Genomic DNA, 17,731 nt, shown 5'->3' with positions numbered 1-17,731 from the left:
TGGTAACTCTTCTCAACTAGCGCTCAACACACCCTGAAGTATCAAAATCCTTCAGCTGCTCCTCTCTATTTCCTTTAGAAATTTAACACGTTAAATTTATATCAATGGTATTACTGTCCAAACCAGTTTTGTGGACACATCAGCAGGTGCTGCCTTGCATTCCAACAATTTATTTCATCAACTAATTCTCAGTTTACATCACTGCTCTTAGATTTTATTTACTCTTTTAATCTAAGAAAATGTTAACAGGAACTCCACTGTACTTGGGATTTCTTAAAGCAAAACCAGATATTATAAACAGACATACTTACTTTAGCTAGAAAAGGGTCACAAAGGTCAAAAACTTATACTGTATGACTTGTGTGTGGCCAAAGATAGCAAACATTTCCACAGTTGTGCATATGACTCAGGAATTCTGTAATCCATAACTTTACTAGAGATAAAACTGCTCAGAGGTTCTATCAATCATTAGAAGCTTAGCAAGTGAGTGTGGGGAAGAAATTTAAGCTTTCAATTTCATCAGTGTTTTCATTTAATTTCATTAAGATCTTAAAACTTTATCACATTTTCCAATGAGAAAAACCAGATTAATAAAACTGTTGCAGTGCTTACCATCATTGTAGTCTTGTTGATGATATGAAATATGGTATCTTCTGGGATAAGTCCCCCCTTTTCCAAATTTCTCAAATATTGGGATATCATACTCTACTAGAAAATAAAATTATTCATTTCAAAATTTAAAATGTGACAAAAGCATGTTAAATTATTCACTTTGGTAATACAAACTTAAAATGGGCAAGCAGATCAGAGGATATGAAGGGCAGAAGCATCAGAGGAAAAAGACTTATAGAACAAAATTACACAAGTCACAAGTACTAACAGGACTTCAGTCAAAAGTCCCAAAGGATCAAGAAATCAACAGCTCAAGTGGTTTGTAACCTCTTGCTTAAAAGAATGTTGGAGGACTGCAGTATGCCTGATTAATCCAGTTTTAAAAATACTTTATAGAGGAGAAACTATTCCAAAGAATAGAATTTAAAGTTGTATAAATATAAAAAACTGGTGAATGAGTCAACAAGCTTGAATTACTAAAACACATTCAAAAGATTCTCTTTTAAAAAAGTTATTGAGGGGGAAAAGTATAAGGTAAGGGAAAAAGTCCCTCAGTGCATAAATAATTGGTTACATGGTAAGTACATAAGAAAGGGGGAAACAATCAATAGTCCATGGGAATCTAAAACTCATGCAGTTTAATTATCCATGAATTCTCTGTACAGAACAAGGAACAGGGCGGTGGCAAAATCACTTTGAGAAATAAAACCAAGAGAATAATTAGAGAAGGCCCTTAAGAGGCTACGTGACTGGATAATAAAGTTGCAGATGAAGTTCAGTGTAGGCTTCTGTAAAGGTTTGTGATAGACTTCCAAAAAAGCAGCAGCTGAACTCTTTTTATTAGCTGAGAAGAAAATTAAATGCTGTAAGATATACTGAACAAAGTTTTGGTCCACTCAATTTCAAAGATTTTAGTAAAACTGGAAAATATTCAGAAGTACAGAGATGATCAAAGATACAAACTGCTCCTGCATAAGGAATGTAGGTCCCTATATACTAGAAGAGCAACAGCTCAAAGGGAGCAAAGAGATCCATAAAAAAACCAAAACAAACAAAAAAAATCTAGTGGAAAAACAGTAACAGGAAAAAAAAAAAAACCAAGCCTTAAAAAAAGTTACAAAGCACATACTCCTTCATAAAACACAATAAATTGCACAACTGTCTGTTGCAACCTACAGCTGATGCTGAGAAAGTTTATATAATGTGAAACAGGGACAAGAAAAATTTGTGGAAGGAAAAAAAAAAAACCTATCAAATCACAGAACATCTTGCATTTCCAGAACCTTTGAGCAACACATGACTAGGAATATATTCTGAGAGAGGAACATTACAACATGACTAGGAATATATTCTGAGAGAAGAACATTACACACCCCTCTGTAGAAGCCCAGTACTGGTGGTGGCAGGAGGAAAGACTATGCCAGATTGACATTTTTTCTGCTTCTGTTACACCTCAAATCATGAGAATAAATATTGAATATGGAATTAATGATTGCTGTCTATCCCACTATTAACATACTAGAACATGGAATGGGGAAAATCCCAACAAACCCAATAAAAACTTAGAGATAGATATTACAGTCCAATTTAACTAAGTGTGCATGCCCCTATGCACTGTACATTTGCACTTCTTACAGAAGCAGATAGTTATACTACACCCCCTAGGAGTGATGTCACACACAATAATCTAGAAGAAACATGAAATTTCTTGTATTTTCAAGGTATCTTTCACTGTGTGCATTTAGTGTTGCTTTGCTTTCTTCTACCATATTGTTTGTGTAATACAATACTTCTCCAGTGTGAACATCCCTTCTAACTAAGTCCTATTAATTTGCAAGAGGAGCAGTTCTGGAAAGCCAGTGTGTCTCCAGTGATTTTTGCCTACCTGAGAATTCCTGATGATTATCTGGATAGCTCTGTGCTCTTGGCATCCGAGACTTGGGATAGTTGTCCCTGGAAGTGTAAAAATATACAGAATCTAAAAGCTGCTGTTAATCCACACTTAAGCTTACTGTCCTCTTACTGATGAAAAGCCACTGCTATACAGATTGCTGCAGAATGGAACTCAATTCTGAAACTCAATTCTAGTAGGCAACTGTAAGAATTAAGGATCAGCAACAATGAAGAAGCTTGCTCACTGAGCTTAATGTAGGTAAGAAAGCAACAAACTCTGTTAATGAGCAATGATATTAGTAAAAACATGAATTATCACAAGTACAGCCACAAAGGAACACTGTTATGTTTAACACCTTTATGGGTAAACACAAAGGTTTACAGACTGGCAAAATGGGTTATACAGTCTACAAAAACTCTTGAGGAAATTTAACCAAAGAAATGTAGAACCTTTTAATGAGAAAAAACATTTCCTCTTCTCTCCATGAAAGTCATAGGATTAAGAGAGTGATTTTATTAAGTTATAAAATGATGAAGAATTTTTTGGTTCTTACATGATCACATTGTTTCTTACCTACAGTTGGTATGTAACTCCCAGCCACAAAAAGGAATGGATGGGATTGCCAGTCAGAGCAATCGATAACAGTTTATTTCCATAAACATACCAAAACAGTGTCCTCCTTTTTCTGGTAAGAATTTCTCTAATGGGTAACAGAAGCTAAATGGAGACACAAAACCTACATCTTTGTAGGAAATATTTAAATGAAAAAAAAAAAAAGGAAAACAAACTAAGTAGAGGTGACAAATTAAGTAAATAAAAACAACCAAAAAGAGTTTTGAAGAAGAAATATGAGTTGCATTAAGTCTGCTTTGTTTCCCCTTCTTTCACTCACTCCTACCCCACAAAACCCTTAATTTTGGCAATTAGATAAAATTTCTTTTCTATGGAGCTACATTAAATACTGTGTACATCTAACCTACCACACTAAAACCACAAAATACCTTTCATGTCTACTGTCTTCCTTGTGAAATGCAGACTTATTAAATGCAAAATTGTATTTGTTAGACCAAATCTACTTGTGTCCTCAAACCACATATTCTCAAATGAAATAGTACTACTGAATAATACAGCTCTGATTAATTGCCACAGGCAGTGACCTCCAACTCTTCACCTTTCTACCAGTTAAATAAAAAATTTTATTAGCAGTTTTATTACTTTTGCAGTTTGAAATAAACAAAGAGCAAATCTGCAGATTAAACCCAAGGTTATTTGCCTGACCACCATAAACCAAACAGGAATATGTTTTACTTGACTTGGCTGGTGGACAGTGACCCCTCCAAACACAGGGGTCTTCTCAGAGGTCAGTCCAAAAAGACCCCCCATAGCATACAATGCCTCTTGCTGACTGGTGGGCTTTAACAAAGAAAAATCAGCTGAAAGTTTGCAAGAGGAACAAGGGGAGAGGAGCAGGCAGTAATTGCAAAGGAAAGGAAGGGACTGTCTGTTGCAGCCAGTAAATGACTCTACCATCTTCTTGAATTTGGTACCCCCTGTTTTAGCAAAGAAAAGCCTACTTCATATGGCAGTGCCTAAGAACTGTAAATTTAATGCAGTGGCTCACTGCCAGGGTATATACACCACCCGTGTGAAAGACCCAGCAACATTTAGTAAAAATCTTCAGTATATTTTCATAGGACCTTAAATCTAAATTTTTGTGGTTTAAATACAAATTATTGAAAAAAAGAAAAAAGCACCACAGTATTTTCCATGTATTAGTAAGCAATTAAGTTTCAATAAGCTTTTATAAACATTCTATAACTTACAAGGGAATTTTTGGAAGAAGCACTGTCACTGGAAAGGAGTTGTATTTTACAACTGAGACATTATGCAATCTAATAAAGATAAATAATTAAATAATGAATGTAAATAATTTTTACCCATCTAACGGGCTGTCAAGCGAGGGACAGCTTCCTGAGCCAGAGTTTTCAGGACTGCTCAAAGACAATGGATCCAGCATCTAATAAACAATAAACAGAGGAAGATCAACAAAGTTCAAGGCTTTTTTCCACATCTATTTTCTAAATAGCTAAGGGGGTTGCTATAAAACAGCTAATAAGAAACAAATCCAAATCACATATGAACTGGTAAAAACAGAATGGAAAGCACATCTGTTGACTTAAAATGAGCTCCTTCCTAAAATGAAGTTTGTTTTGATATATTGTATAACATCTATTATTTTCCATGAATTGGACAACAGTCTTTTGCTGTAAATTAAGCAGTTACCCCTCCAATTTTTATGGTCTGTGCTGCATCTTAAAGGTCCTGGGTACCTACTTTGCCATACACCAATCAAGGACTTCTTAAAGAAACAGTGTCCTGAAAGTGGGTTTGCAGAGTGCAAACTCTTAAATGAACTCTGTATTGGGAAGGACAACACCACAGATTCAGCATTTTTATTCCTCTTGTCTCATGCTGAACAATATTGAATACCCCTCTATCCAACCCCTCATCTCTTAAAGAAAGTGTGGGATCTGCTGTCAGAGTGCCAATAGCTGTGCTCAGGCAGATCAACAGCAGAGCAGAGCAAAGCCCTCCATTCCCCAATTCCCTTCTTGTCTTTGGTGGGCAGGCTGTGACAGACTAAGGCAGCATGGGCAACACTTGCCAAGGTGATATGGCAATGTAGGTGGGGGGGAGCAAACAGAATTTGTGAGCCCACCACACCAAACTGGCCCTTAAGGCTGCTTAGGATGAACTAACCTGGTTTCTTATGAAAGTAAAATTCATTGATTTAAACCTGCTGACAGCTCACACAGCAATGCATACATGTCAGGTTATATATTTCTGGAATAATTAGGAGTGAATGGACATCCCAGGCCTCAGGGACCATCTGTCTGTCTGACCAGTCAGTGACCAGAAATTACTTTACCCACACCAAAAGTAACTATTTCCCTGGAATGAGCCCAGACTTGGGCTGGATCTGACCACATGGCTATGATAATGAATAGCCCTGGTCTGGAAAGTAGGAGATGCAGTCCCTATTCTCAGCTCAGTCATTAAAATTGTGCAACAAATTGCACTGTCCCTTTGCCTTTATTCTATCATCTGTCTCTCATTTAGTCAGCTCATAAAAACTGTTGCCTCTTGCCTTTTGTAAATACACTGCCAATGTCAACAACAACTTGAACTGATTTGTGTATGCAGCATTATTTTTCTTTCCTCCTTGAAATATCTCTTTCTCCATTGCCAATTCTGTGAGCAGTTACATTCCTGCTCCTTTTCCTGCTGTTTTGAAGGGCAATTTTTTATACTCAGAGAGCAGGATTTTTATTTTGCTAACTGTGCAGACATCCAACATCAATGCAGATGAGTAAGAAGAAAAAAAAACAACATACATTTGTGATCTGTACACACCAAAAAGGTGAATTTGGGAAGTCTTTCAGAGCTTATTTATGCCAGGCCTACAGCCATCCCCTTGCCTCTATCCCAACACAGTACCTACCACACAGAATATCCTGAGTTGGAAAGAACCCACAAGGATCATTGAGTCCAACTCTTAAGTATCAACTGAGTCCAAATAATTCTGACAGGTCCAAACCCTTTCTCAAAATCTCCTTTTAATTACCTGGAAAAGTTGTAAAGCTGGTCCTGCTTATGTATCATTCTCAGTAAAATAAAGGGGCTTGTGTTTTCTAATGTTTTTCGCTGGCATCTCTGCTGTTACTTGCATCTACCACTATCTAACTCAACTCTCATGGCAATTAAGAACATTATCTTTCTCCTTGTAACAGCATATTTTAAAAATTGAAGAGACAGAGTAAAAAAAAATAACCAGGTTCTTCAAGACTAAACAGCACAACCTTGACATAAACAACCTTAGGTCAAGGTTGAAACCAATCAAATTTTACTGAGTTATCATCAATTTTTTGCTGTTCCTTCTAAAAATTCCATATCCTTCTTGAACAGCAGTATTTCATAAATAAACTTAGCAAGAAACTTTAATTTCAATATCCACAGACATACCTGATCCATACTTTCTGGAATGAATTCACCCTCACTGTTGATACTGGTGAAGGATCCATTTCGAGCCACCTGATGCAGCTCATCTGGAATGTATCCTGGGGGAGGTGAACTCCTGTCACGAGTATTAGAACCTTTTGAAAGAAAAGGGCCAGTCAGAGTCTCCACTAACCCAGAATTCAAGGCTTTACTGAAATGCTTCAAAGGCACTGAACCTGCCTGCATCACCTCTTGCTTTGGGAATCCCCCAAATGACTTCAGTACAGCGTTTAAAATCTACCATCCAGAAATTACGAAAAATTTGGGCAGAGTTGCCTCAATGTCATTAAAGAGAATTTTCATTATATAGGAACAGAAATGCAATTTGCCTGCACATCTGGCTGTAAATTGCTTGTTTTGACCAAAACCAAAATCCAAACCATCTACCCATGTCACCTAATCCTTTCCAGCTCTTGAGAATTTCAGTTTTTCTTTGCTGAATATTAAGTCTGTAAGAACATAAATACATATATTCATAACAAATGCATAATAATATAATTAATTATTTTCCACACAATTTATTTAAGCGCTCTAGTTTCATAATTAAATTTGGAAGTTAACATCACCCAACTTTAAAATATGAATAAGTAAAGAGGTTAAATCAATCCCAAAATCAGTATGTTAAACAAATGCTCACACAATAAAAAACTATGGGGGTCCTAAGCAAGCAAACACATTGTCATATAAGCAGATTTTTCAGTAGCTCATTCCTGTATCGGAAATATCAGTTTTTTAAGTTACCCTGAAAAAGCTCTATATACACTTAGTTACTTGTGTGGGTTTTTTGATAATTTTCTGTATTATATATATTTAAAACCCTTTTGTCTTAATATTCAAAATCCACTCCCCCAAATGCAAATTCTGTAGCAGTCATTGATGAGTAGAAGAAACAGTTTGTGTTGAGAGCAAAATTTTAATGAAGAGTAAAAGACAAAAGACATTTTTACAATTAAAGGTATTGAAATGTGCAGCTTACCTATTACAGAGAGTCGCCTTTTTCTGTCTGTCACACCAAACACTGTATTATCTAAATCTTCCAGTGAGGGCAAGGGTTCCACATTATTTACACTGGGTGACTGAAAATGCATAAGTATTACAACCTGCAGTTATTACTTCACATTCCTGACAATGAAAATACTTTGTAAGCGTTACAGCCTTTGTGCAGTACATTCCATTTTTTAAGCAGTCAAAAAAGCAGCTTGCCAATTTACATCACAATTCATCTCTTTTAGTAGCTCATTCATAGTCTTTAAAATTCATTTTCAATATGTGCCAGTATACAAATCCTATGAACATCAATGCCGTGATTTGTTAGATAATATCAAAATATCTCAGCATTTAGTCTATAGACTTCTAGTCTTTGCTACAACAAATATTGAACTTCCCATATGAGACTTAAAGAACAGTTTCAAATAACTACCATTACTTAAATTCTCTCTGTTTGTTTTGTATCATTCTACTAAGGTTCACTTTTCTACACCTGTAGGGTTGGCAAACAAAAAGACAGGAACAGGATCTAGGAAAAATTTAAAACCAAGTCAGTACAAAATGCTTAAAGTGAAATGACGAAGTAATTAGTACTATATTCAATTGGGAAAATGCCATATTTAAGAAAAGATAAAAATTATAATTCATTATGAAAACTGAGGAAAAGGCACATCAGCTCATACCTGTATATTTCCATGTATTACAAGCAGTATCTTGAGACTCTTCATATGTACACTACGGTCAAGTAGTTCAACAGCTTTGTCCAGGTCATCCTGTGTGGTTAATGGAATTACAAGCTACAAAACAAGGGGCAGGGAGAAAAAAAAAGTCTTAAACTGGACACAAGAAAGAAATGAGGAATTCAAGTGCAGAGAAACAAACAGAATGTTTCCTTTCATAGCAAACAACTTGAAAATAAACCTTATTAAATGATCTCTTAAGTATTAAAAACTCAACCTTAACTCTTCCTTCTGAGTCCTCTACTAAGCAGAACAAGTCTTCACAAGAAGCAACCATTTTGCATATACAGAACTTAAATATCCAGAAGTTTCACCAAAATAGGTACAACTGGGTCAATGCCTAAATTAACAAAAATCTGTAAGATAAATATAAGTCCTATTTCATAGAGTATAAAGCAGATTTTTGTATCTCAAATGTTACTAATACACTTGTTTAAAGTTTCATCGCTAAAAGAATTTCTCCACTGAAAACCAGCATTTGTTAAGAAGACGTGATCCATGTGCAACAATTCTAGTCCTCACTAGAATCCTACTTGGATCTAATTAACTAGAATTAACTTGGCACACACGTATCTTTAGAACAGAAAATTATGCCATTAACGTGCAGTTGAGATCTGAATTCTGTAACAATGAAAATTTGGATTGTGTTTCAGGAGAGTAAATTACAGCTTCGGCTGTAACAAAGTAACAAAGGAAAAACAATACAGATTTTTAAATCTATTCTACTTGTAAACAGCCTCAGTCAAAGATGCTTAAATACAGTACTTTTATACAAAAAGAGATGGAATTGAGGGGGAAGATCTTGATAAAATGAAGAGTATGCTTATTTGTTAAATTCCACTTTTAATACCAGTGTCACATTATTACCATCACATTTCTGAAAGGCGATGGGATGACTTGCCAACTAGTGCAGAAGGTAAGAAGCAGAAAACCCATGCAAATGCCTAAAAATCTACTGGTGGAAGGAGCTGAGGCTAAAGTATCATGAAGGGCCATTTCACCTGACCTTCCTAACATCCAAAAACCTTCTGTTGGAATTCTTCATTTTGAGGATCAATTGCATGGAAGTGTCTGGTAATGCAATGAGTAACTAACAAAGAGCAATCACTGGCATTTTCTTCTGCAGAGATGCAGGGTACATACAGCAGTTACACTGTGCTTAACCAAGCAGATGAATAAGCCTCCATGCACTTTGCTGACTCAAGGCAAAAGCCAGATGTAACCCCCAAGAATGGATCCTGCATCTGTAAATACATTTGCTATTAATAATTCCATCCCTACTTCTAAAGGAAAGCCAGAAGTAATATTGATCAGGCAAAAGTGGCTTGACACTGCTGGCCCTGTTACCAAGAAATCTTTGGCAACCAGACACTTCAGAGTAGCAACAGTTAAGCCCACTTCTCCAATCTACACATTATCTAAATGCAGCATTCCAGCAATTACCTAACAAGATTAATCCTTAAAGAAAATTACCTACAAGGAAGGCTAACAGCTATTTCAAATTTACAAACATGCCAAAGCTCAAAGAAGTAAAGAATTTCCCAAGATCACACAACAGGACTGTGGAAGATCAGGAAGATAATTTCTCCACTCTTCAACAAGTCAGAGACACCATTATGATACAACACTACTGATGAAACATTTCATGCATTTCCTGCCTATCCTAATTCCGACAAGACTTACGTGTTTGAGAAAACACACACTAGAAATCGGGTTTTGTCACAGGACAAAAGAGGTCGTCCCCACTTCTTAAAAGTGCAAATTTCACCCTTAAAATGATCAATGGCCAAGGCAAGAATTTTGAGGACACAGAATATTACCTCATTATTGCTGTAATGTAAATCCATAGTCTGTCCAAAAGCAACTTTAGCTTTAGCTGCAAGATCTTCAAGTTTAACAGGCCTTGGTAATTGCAGGATCCTGAAACACAATTTAAGTTATAAAGAATTTCTGTCCATTACTTATGAAAATCTGGCAACTCATTACTTAAGAACTATCTCAGAACTAAATTTACTACTAAAAAGACTGTAAGAGGCTATACTTTATTCCGTGTCCTCCATAATTTGAGACTTTTAAAAAAGAAAGAAAAGCAGTGAAAAATCTACAAGGGATAAACAGATACAGAATTAAGATTTCATTGTAACTATTTTACTTGCTTAACGCTGTGCAAGCCTCCATTTCTGAGGGAAATTCTTAGAAACTTCTACATTTTTCCACTTTAGAAAACTACGACAATGGAGTGCCATAGGCTGACAGGCATAAGCATAGAAAGGAATTACTCCTGCAGTCCCCATTTTTTGGAAATCCGAAAGACTATCTTACCTGAGGAAGGTAACTAAATGTCACCATCTTTACCATAATGAACTACACACTCAAACTGCCCAGTCCATCACTAACTGTGCTTCAAGTGTGCTCCTGTAAGAATGGTGCAGTTGTAGGTCAACAACTTAAGATTTTTTTTTAACTCAATGTCCCATCAAACTCATCAGCCCAAACTGAGTATAACTAACCTTTTACTATAGAAAACCATTTCATTTTTGAGATACAACACCATTAAACAAAAAAGAGCTTTTAATAGGGACTAAGCTATTGAGGTACATTCAGTTCACATTCAAAAAAGAAAGCGCACTCAAATTCTGTGAAGTAGAAAAGTTAGCACAGGGTACCTGTCCCTTTCATCAGCAGTTCAGTTAGTAGTATGGTGGTTTGGGGGATATTTTTTCTCACTGAAATGAGGCTAAAAACCAGGCCAATTTCAATTAAAAATTATTTTTAAAAAATAAAATCTTAAAAAAATACCCTAAAAAAGCAAACAAACCACCCCTCCCCAAAACCTAAAAAACACCAATTCTCACTGTAGTTAACATTTTGGGGAGCAAGCCTGCAACTCTACCCATCACACTACATACTCTTTTGAACAAAGTGCCACATTCACCACTGAAAGCAAGTCTGGAATCACTTCTCTTTTTCACTTCCTTTCTTAAAAACTAGTGAGAAAGCCATTGCATAACTTTTTTTCCCTGCATGATTTCTTCCCCTGATCACTAGAGTTATATGCTCGGGCAAACCGATGTATTGTAACTGATGCTGAGCAACGAGCCTAGGCTGCCCAGAACCCCTGGGCAAGCAGGCTGAAGTCACCTGGGACACTTCATCACAGACCTGGGTTAATGAGCATAAAAACCTGGGAAAGGGATCTTTCCATGCACTTACTTTATGCTTGTATTAATTTTGAACTGGTTAACTTAGTCCATTGTGAAACTGAAATATAATGAACTGCAAAATGCACTGTCTGTGCAGACTGGCAGCATGTAAACATTTTTCTGTTTTTAAATTCCTGCTTCCTCTTATTTCACTAGAAATTGTTAGGTAGATGAGACCTCAATTCTCAAAACTTTCAAAAAAACATATTCCCTCCAAATTATATAGAGAACTCAACCATTACTGATGCACCTCTACATGTGATGTCCAGAGAGTCACACTAAGGGCTGCCCAGAACTAGTACAGGGTTTATTGAAGCTAATTATTTAAAAAGAATTTAATATTTCTCTTGAGAAAAAGCATGCCTAGGATATTATTTCCTTTTTTGTGTAAGTATTTTCAAAGATCTTATTCTATCATAATTTGTCTATCAGTAGAATGAAATTTGATACTTTCAGAGACAGGCAAAATGAATTGTCAACAAACCAGTTCTGCATGGAATTATACATCCAATTCTGTAAAAGCTTTTGAGCACACACCAGAGAAGAGATTATATAGAGACAGATGTTTGCATACTTTAGCAGGTGCATCATCCACCTTTCATAAACAAAAAGTAAATAAATTTTAACTAATTAAATGAAAACAATTTGAGTCTAATAAATTTTCCTCTTACAGTTGTCAGACTGGCAACCCTGAAGTAAAATCCAACCTCCTCCTCTGGGTATTACAGTAATAATAAATTATCACACATTTATTACACACACAATGAAGGACAAAAATGTATTTTCTGGTCTACTCAAACTTGAGATCTATTTTAAAGACTTAAGTAATTATACAAGACTACAAACATCTATCTGAAGTGTAACCAAATGAAGGACACTACATCGGACATAGTCACAGTATGACATTTAGGTGTTTGCATAATTAGAAGCCATATTTTAAACACTTTAAACAGTAAATTCTCTCTAAATTGTTTTCATAAAAAATTAAATTTAAGCTCAAACAAAAAATCTTAGAGATCTGAAATATTTCAAACTGTTAATCTGATACTTTATGACAGGATCATAACAAAACCATAAACAAAGAGACAAGACTGTTTCTTTACCTTTTTTCACCTCGATGCTCAAATTTGACTCTAACATCATTCTGTAAGAAAAGAGATAAAGGAACCACTATGAGTTTGGTATTACCTCTTTTGATGAAGTCAACGAACTCCAATAGTCCTACACTAGAACTAAATTCCATATTAATGTTCTGCCCTTTCCAATATATCAAGTATTTTAATAAGCTACATTTGCTGAGGTACATGATAGAGGCTTAAAGAGTTCAAAACCAAAAAATGTTAAAAATAACTTATAGTGTTAAAGTATAAAAACTTATTCTGAAGTGCAATGAATGCTTCTGTAAATAAACACATTATTTTCTATCAATACATGTTAATATTACAACATATTTATGACTTGAAATCTAACGTGGATGTGGTTACCAAATAATCCTGTATCTTGAACAGGCAGATGGATTTAGCTATCAATAACATGTTTGTGAGTACATTTTGCAGCCGAGAGTTCCAGGCCTAAGAAACATCTCTTGTTGCATAAGCATTACCATAGAAACCCAGGCATACAATTAAGCCAGAAGTCATGCAATACATCTCCCAATAACCATCTCTGTATATACTTGCAGTTAACAAAAAATAACATTGCTTTGCAAAGTCATAACTTTAGTAATCAAATTGTATTAGCAACTACTGCAGGAAAAACAATAATGCATTCAACCACAAAGTTTATCTAAGTAACAGTGTTTCATCTTCCAAAAGAACTGATTTTCAAATGATTACTTTCAAAATCCACAAACTGAAACAATGATAAACATTTCTTCTAGCTTTCTAAACACAGATTATACTCAAATAATTTTGGATCATATGTGCATGTTACCACAACATCTAAAGTCACAGCTCAGATGTGAGTTTCAAGACAGTGGCAAAGCACCACTGTGTTACAGACTGAACTCTAACAACTTTTAAAGCACAGAATTAAAATTATGTAGATATGTGGCTTTGACAGTTTAAGAGCCAAATATATCCAAAAAATCTCATTTTTAAAAGGTTAATTAACACAAACTGAAGTTTATTGAACTGTAAATTAAGGATCAAATCAAATAAACATACAGTTATCTCAATTTAGTTAGAAGTCTACATCCTCTCCTAATCTCTCCATATAGTATTTCAAACCTATCAAATAAGTATTTACTACTTTTCTATTTGTGTTCAGTATCTACAGAAAAACTGCAGCTGAAAAGAACTCTTATTTCCAGCTGCAAGAACAAGAAATTGAGGCAAAAGATGCAGTGAAAGACTTTAAGCATATTTTGGCTGCTGTACTGACATTTTTCCTTGGTATGATATAAGTGACATTTGGGTAATCTACTAAACCTATAAAATTATTCCTTGGTATTTTAAAATAGTATAGTTCCAATATAATAATAACAACAAATATAAAATCACTTTACATATGGTGTAAATACCTCTGTAATCTTCAATTTACTTACTTAAGCACACACCATGATCTGTTCTGAAATGCCACCATTTCATTTTGCATTAATATAAGAATATGAACAAAGAAAATGGCAGCACATGTGGGAGACAAATAGCTCATTCTGGTATGCTCACTGGTCTGGCAAGCAAAATAATTACAGAAGTCACAGCAGGACACTCCATGTTCAGTACACTGGTGAGGATACTGAAGATTACCTGTTTCTTAGGGGAAGATGACTTTGGTTTTCCTGTTTCTTGCTGGGGCAATACAGGACGACTGGCCTTATGAAGCACAGCCAAATCCTGCATGATTGAATTCAAAGCTTGCTGCTCATCTGCTCAGAGAAAAAGACCAGACAAGTGTAAAAGGCTGTTACTTTTGAGGGCACTACTCTCTCATTTCACAATTAGGCAGGCATTAGTCTAAAATCTAAGAGTATGCACTACATTTCAATACATAATTACCAATTTTAAAAAAATTGTTGCCACATTGTAAACATTTTTATTTTATTTATCATTAACAGTGCTTAAGGAAATGGACAGCTTAATCAGTAACCCCAATTCAATAACAGGTTTAAAAAAACCTGAAGTCATAACAAAGATTAAACTTTAAACAGCTGCAGGCCATATTAATAAGAGAAAGGGGATGGAGGAGAAAGCCTTGCCTATTTCAATTCAAACAATATCCACAGATGAGACGTTTACTTCCCGCTCCTTTCCATAAAATAAAGAATAAAAAGCAAGTTCTTTTGAACTATTTCTCCTCTGTCCTGAACAGGTATGATCATGCCCATGAGAGGCATACACAAACTCCCACATGAACACCTCAACTGCCTGAGCATCAGCTGATAGCCCATGGAGCATTATAAAAATCCAAAACAAAAACATCAACACAACCAAAAAACAATAAACAACCCAAAAATAAAACACCACAGAACTTTTCCAGGACTGAAAATACAGAGGACTTTACAGCTTAAAGGAAGAATTCACATGAAGAATCAGAAGCTTTGAACCCAGGGGATAATTTAGGGGCAGGAATGCTACATAAATCAGGCTTCAAGTTGACAAAAAAATCCTAAATCCTGACAATCTGCTGCAGCTGTGATGTCCTGATGTCATGATAGACAAAATCTGCCCCAGAACTTTGATATGTTCCTTTAGACAGGAAAGTGCTTCGGAGCTCAAAAGTCTGTACATCCATCACTAAGAGTAATTTATTTCTAATATTTTATATTAATTCCTTGCTACAGCAATAGCAGTGCACTCAGCATGTATCTAGAACACTGGACAACAAAATTATTCTCCAGAGGTGTTGACTGTGTGCCTTCATGCTCCTTCACAATGGATATGCTTGTTGAAGAATTCATTGCTAAATGCTATGATTTACAAAGCATACATTTACAAGTGGATTTCTCAAATATGGACCTGAGAAAAGCTCAGCATTAAAAGCAGCAAGCAAGCATCCCAAATATTCAGCAACAATGAGAATTCCTTCATTCTATTAAAATATAACCAAATATATTTCTCATATAAAGAAATTTAAGTGTTCTAATTTAAAGGAATCCTTATAGAATGGAAGGCTAGTCTGAAAATTAGAAACTTTGATCATCACTCATGCTGTCATTATTCATAACTCTACTAAGATATGCAAATCTACAACAGCAAGTTTTAGCAGCAATATTTAATAGCAAAACTAAAGGTGTTCTTGCAGCTCAGCTATTGATTTCTCACACTAAAACACACTTCAAAATTTGCCACAATAAAAACAGTTGAACTATTTTATTGTGTTATGGCCTATTCCAGTGCTCAGCAATGCAAAAGAGAAAATTATGCTTTAGTAGTTCGTTGGAGTTTCCAGTGGTTACTGGATTGGATATTTTACACAAAAGAAACCAAAGTACTGTGGCAAAGCATCTAAAGTTACTAAATATCCAGGATGACTCAACAATCATTTCTCTCACACAAAATGTCAGAAATCTGAAGAGTGCTGTATTCCTAGATAGAGCAACTTTTATTATTAAGCATAAGGTTAGGAAAATTAGCAAAACATTAGGAGATAAACAAAGGCAATACAAAAATGCATGTGGTGTGGTTGGTTTGTTGGGATTTTCTGGAGAGGGAGCACCAAGAAATTATTACAATAACAACATGGTGAACTCACTAAAAACACACAGCTTGAAAAATTGACATACAATTTAAAGAAATACAAATGTGCCACGTAAGTAGAACAAGTCAAACCATCTGCACAGAGGTGGCTTGGCACTGTCATGACACAAGGGAGTAAGATAAAACTCTTATTTGTAGATTTTATGTTTTGAGTTTGATTCTAACACCCATCACCACTAAGAGCACAGTTAGTATTGCTCAGTACTCCAATACCATGAATGTAAATTTCCTAAACTTGAATCTGTAAGTAGAGCTGAAGACAAACACCTTTCGTTTCACACACAAGAACTGCGAACATGGAGCTGAATCTGATGTCGTGTTCATGACTTTGTGTTTTGTTTGCCCTCAGCACTGCGGTTTTATAATAAAAAAAAATGAGGGAAAAGTACTACATTATAAGGAAGGGGGAAAACCAACCAACCAACCAACCAACCAACCCCCCAAAAAACCACAAAAGGAATATTTTCAACACTAGTGAAGCTGCTGAACATTCACTTTCATACATAGATGTTACATTATGTTAAACAGCCAAAGCATGTTTTCCAGGAATTGTAGTAAATTTTTGTGTAAGTTACACAGAAGACTTACCCATTATGGCAGTGAGTCTGAAAACTCAAACTTCAGAGAAATGGTTGCTTCATTAGCATTATTTTATTTCCTAAAAAGCAAAACCAAAACCCCACAATTACTAAAGTTGTCAAAGCCATATAAAATGGTCAACTTTTCATTGTTTATAGGCAGTTTTTCTAAGATTCTACATAGCAAACTCACAGATAAACTACAAATAAGCTTGCATAAGACACATATTATATGTGGAGAAAACAGCTTTTGCATCCCCAAGAGTCCAAAAAAGCAGAACATCTATAAATTATTTCCTATGCTGTGTTTTTTTGTATCAGCAGTTGCCTTGGAGAATCTTTGAAAAAATTATTCACTTAAAGTGTTTAATAAACATTTTTTTAATTCTGTATTTGATCAAACTGTCTTAAAATGAGAGCTAATGTAATTTTCATTAAAATGTCTGTTTTAATTAGCTGTCAATACATTAAACATAACAATGTATTTCATTATTTTAGATTAAGCACTTCTGTAATATTTCTTTGTAAGTGTTTCAAAGAAATACACTAGTTCTGTGAGGCATTTTAAATCTTCTACCACACCTGAAGACAACAAAACCAACTTATATCTCCAAAAAAAAATCCCAGATATTCTTCCTCAACCTAGCTGAAAAAAACCAAACTTGGAAGCTGAAGATATTTGAGCTTAAGGGCTCACATAGGGCTGAAGAAAAAAAAAACATTTCCTTCAAGTTCCTCCAGCTACAACAACTCATTCTTTAGCCTTGATTTGTGATATGTCTCACTAGAACATAAGCTAATAAGTAAGCATCCATTTATTTTCCCCATCACTTCTTTATTCCTTAAAGAAAAAAAAAACTTAAGAAAATTAAATTTCTCTGAATGACTTATGTTTCTTATTTTATCGCCCCTTTTAACCAAAATTCTCAGTTCAAATATGAAGTACAATCAGTCACCTTAA

The 17,731-nt window shown here is 35.1% G+C and overlaps 1 protein-coding gene across 2 annotated transcripts in view; it reads right to left on the bottom strand.

Moving 5' to 3' along the window:
* MAP3K2 (mitogen-activated protein kinase kinase kinase 2) overlaps nt 1-17,731 on the bottom strand; it is a 47,718-nt gene that overhangs the window by 15,361 nt on the left and 14,626 nt on the right. The window contains exons 2-11 of one of the 2 annotated variants that reach the window (XM_074548719.1): nt 16,781-16,850; nt 14,243-14,361; nt 12,599-12,639; nt 10,113-10,212; nt 8,236-8,349; nt 7,542-7,641; nt 6,530-6,660; nt 4,444-4,523; nt 2,498-2,565; nt 613-708 (exon numbers count right to left, since the gene is read on the bottom strand). In XM_074548719.1, the coding sequence (XP_074404820.1) occupies nt 613-708; nt 2,498-2,565; nt 4,444-4,523; nt 6,530-6,660; nt 7,542-7,641; nt 8,236-8,349; nt 10,113-10,212; nt 12,599-12,639; nt 14,243-14,361; nt 16,781-16,784 (853 nt within the window). In that variant the 5' untranslated portion in view covers nt 16,785-16,850. The remainder of the gene's footprint in view (nt 1-612; nt 709-2,497; nt 2,566-4,443; nt 4,524-6,529; nt 6,661-7,541; nt 7,642-8,235; nt 8,350-10,112; nt 10,213-12,598; nt 12,640-14,242; nt 14,362-16,780; nt 16,851-17,731) is intronic. The other variant, XM_074548720.1, reaches the window with a different exon arrangement.

Source organism: Zonotrichia albicollis, chromosome 10 (assembly GCF_047830755.1).
Source record: "Zonotrichia albicollis isolate bZonAlb1 chromosome 10, bZonAlb1.hap1, whole genome shotgun sequence".
Classification (NCBI taxonomy): Eukaryota; Metazoa; Chordata; class Aves; order Passeriformes; family Passerellidae; genus Zonotrichia; species Zonotrichia albicollis.
This window is presented reverse-complemented; position numbering and strand designations above follow the sequence as displayed.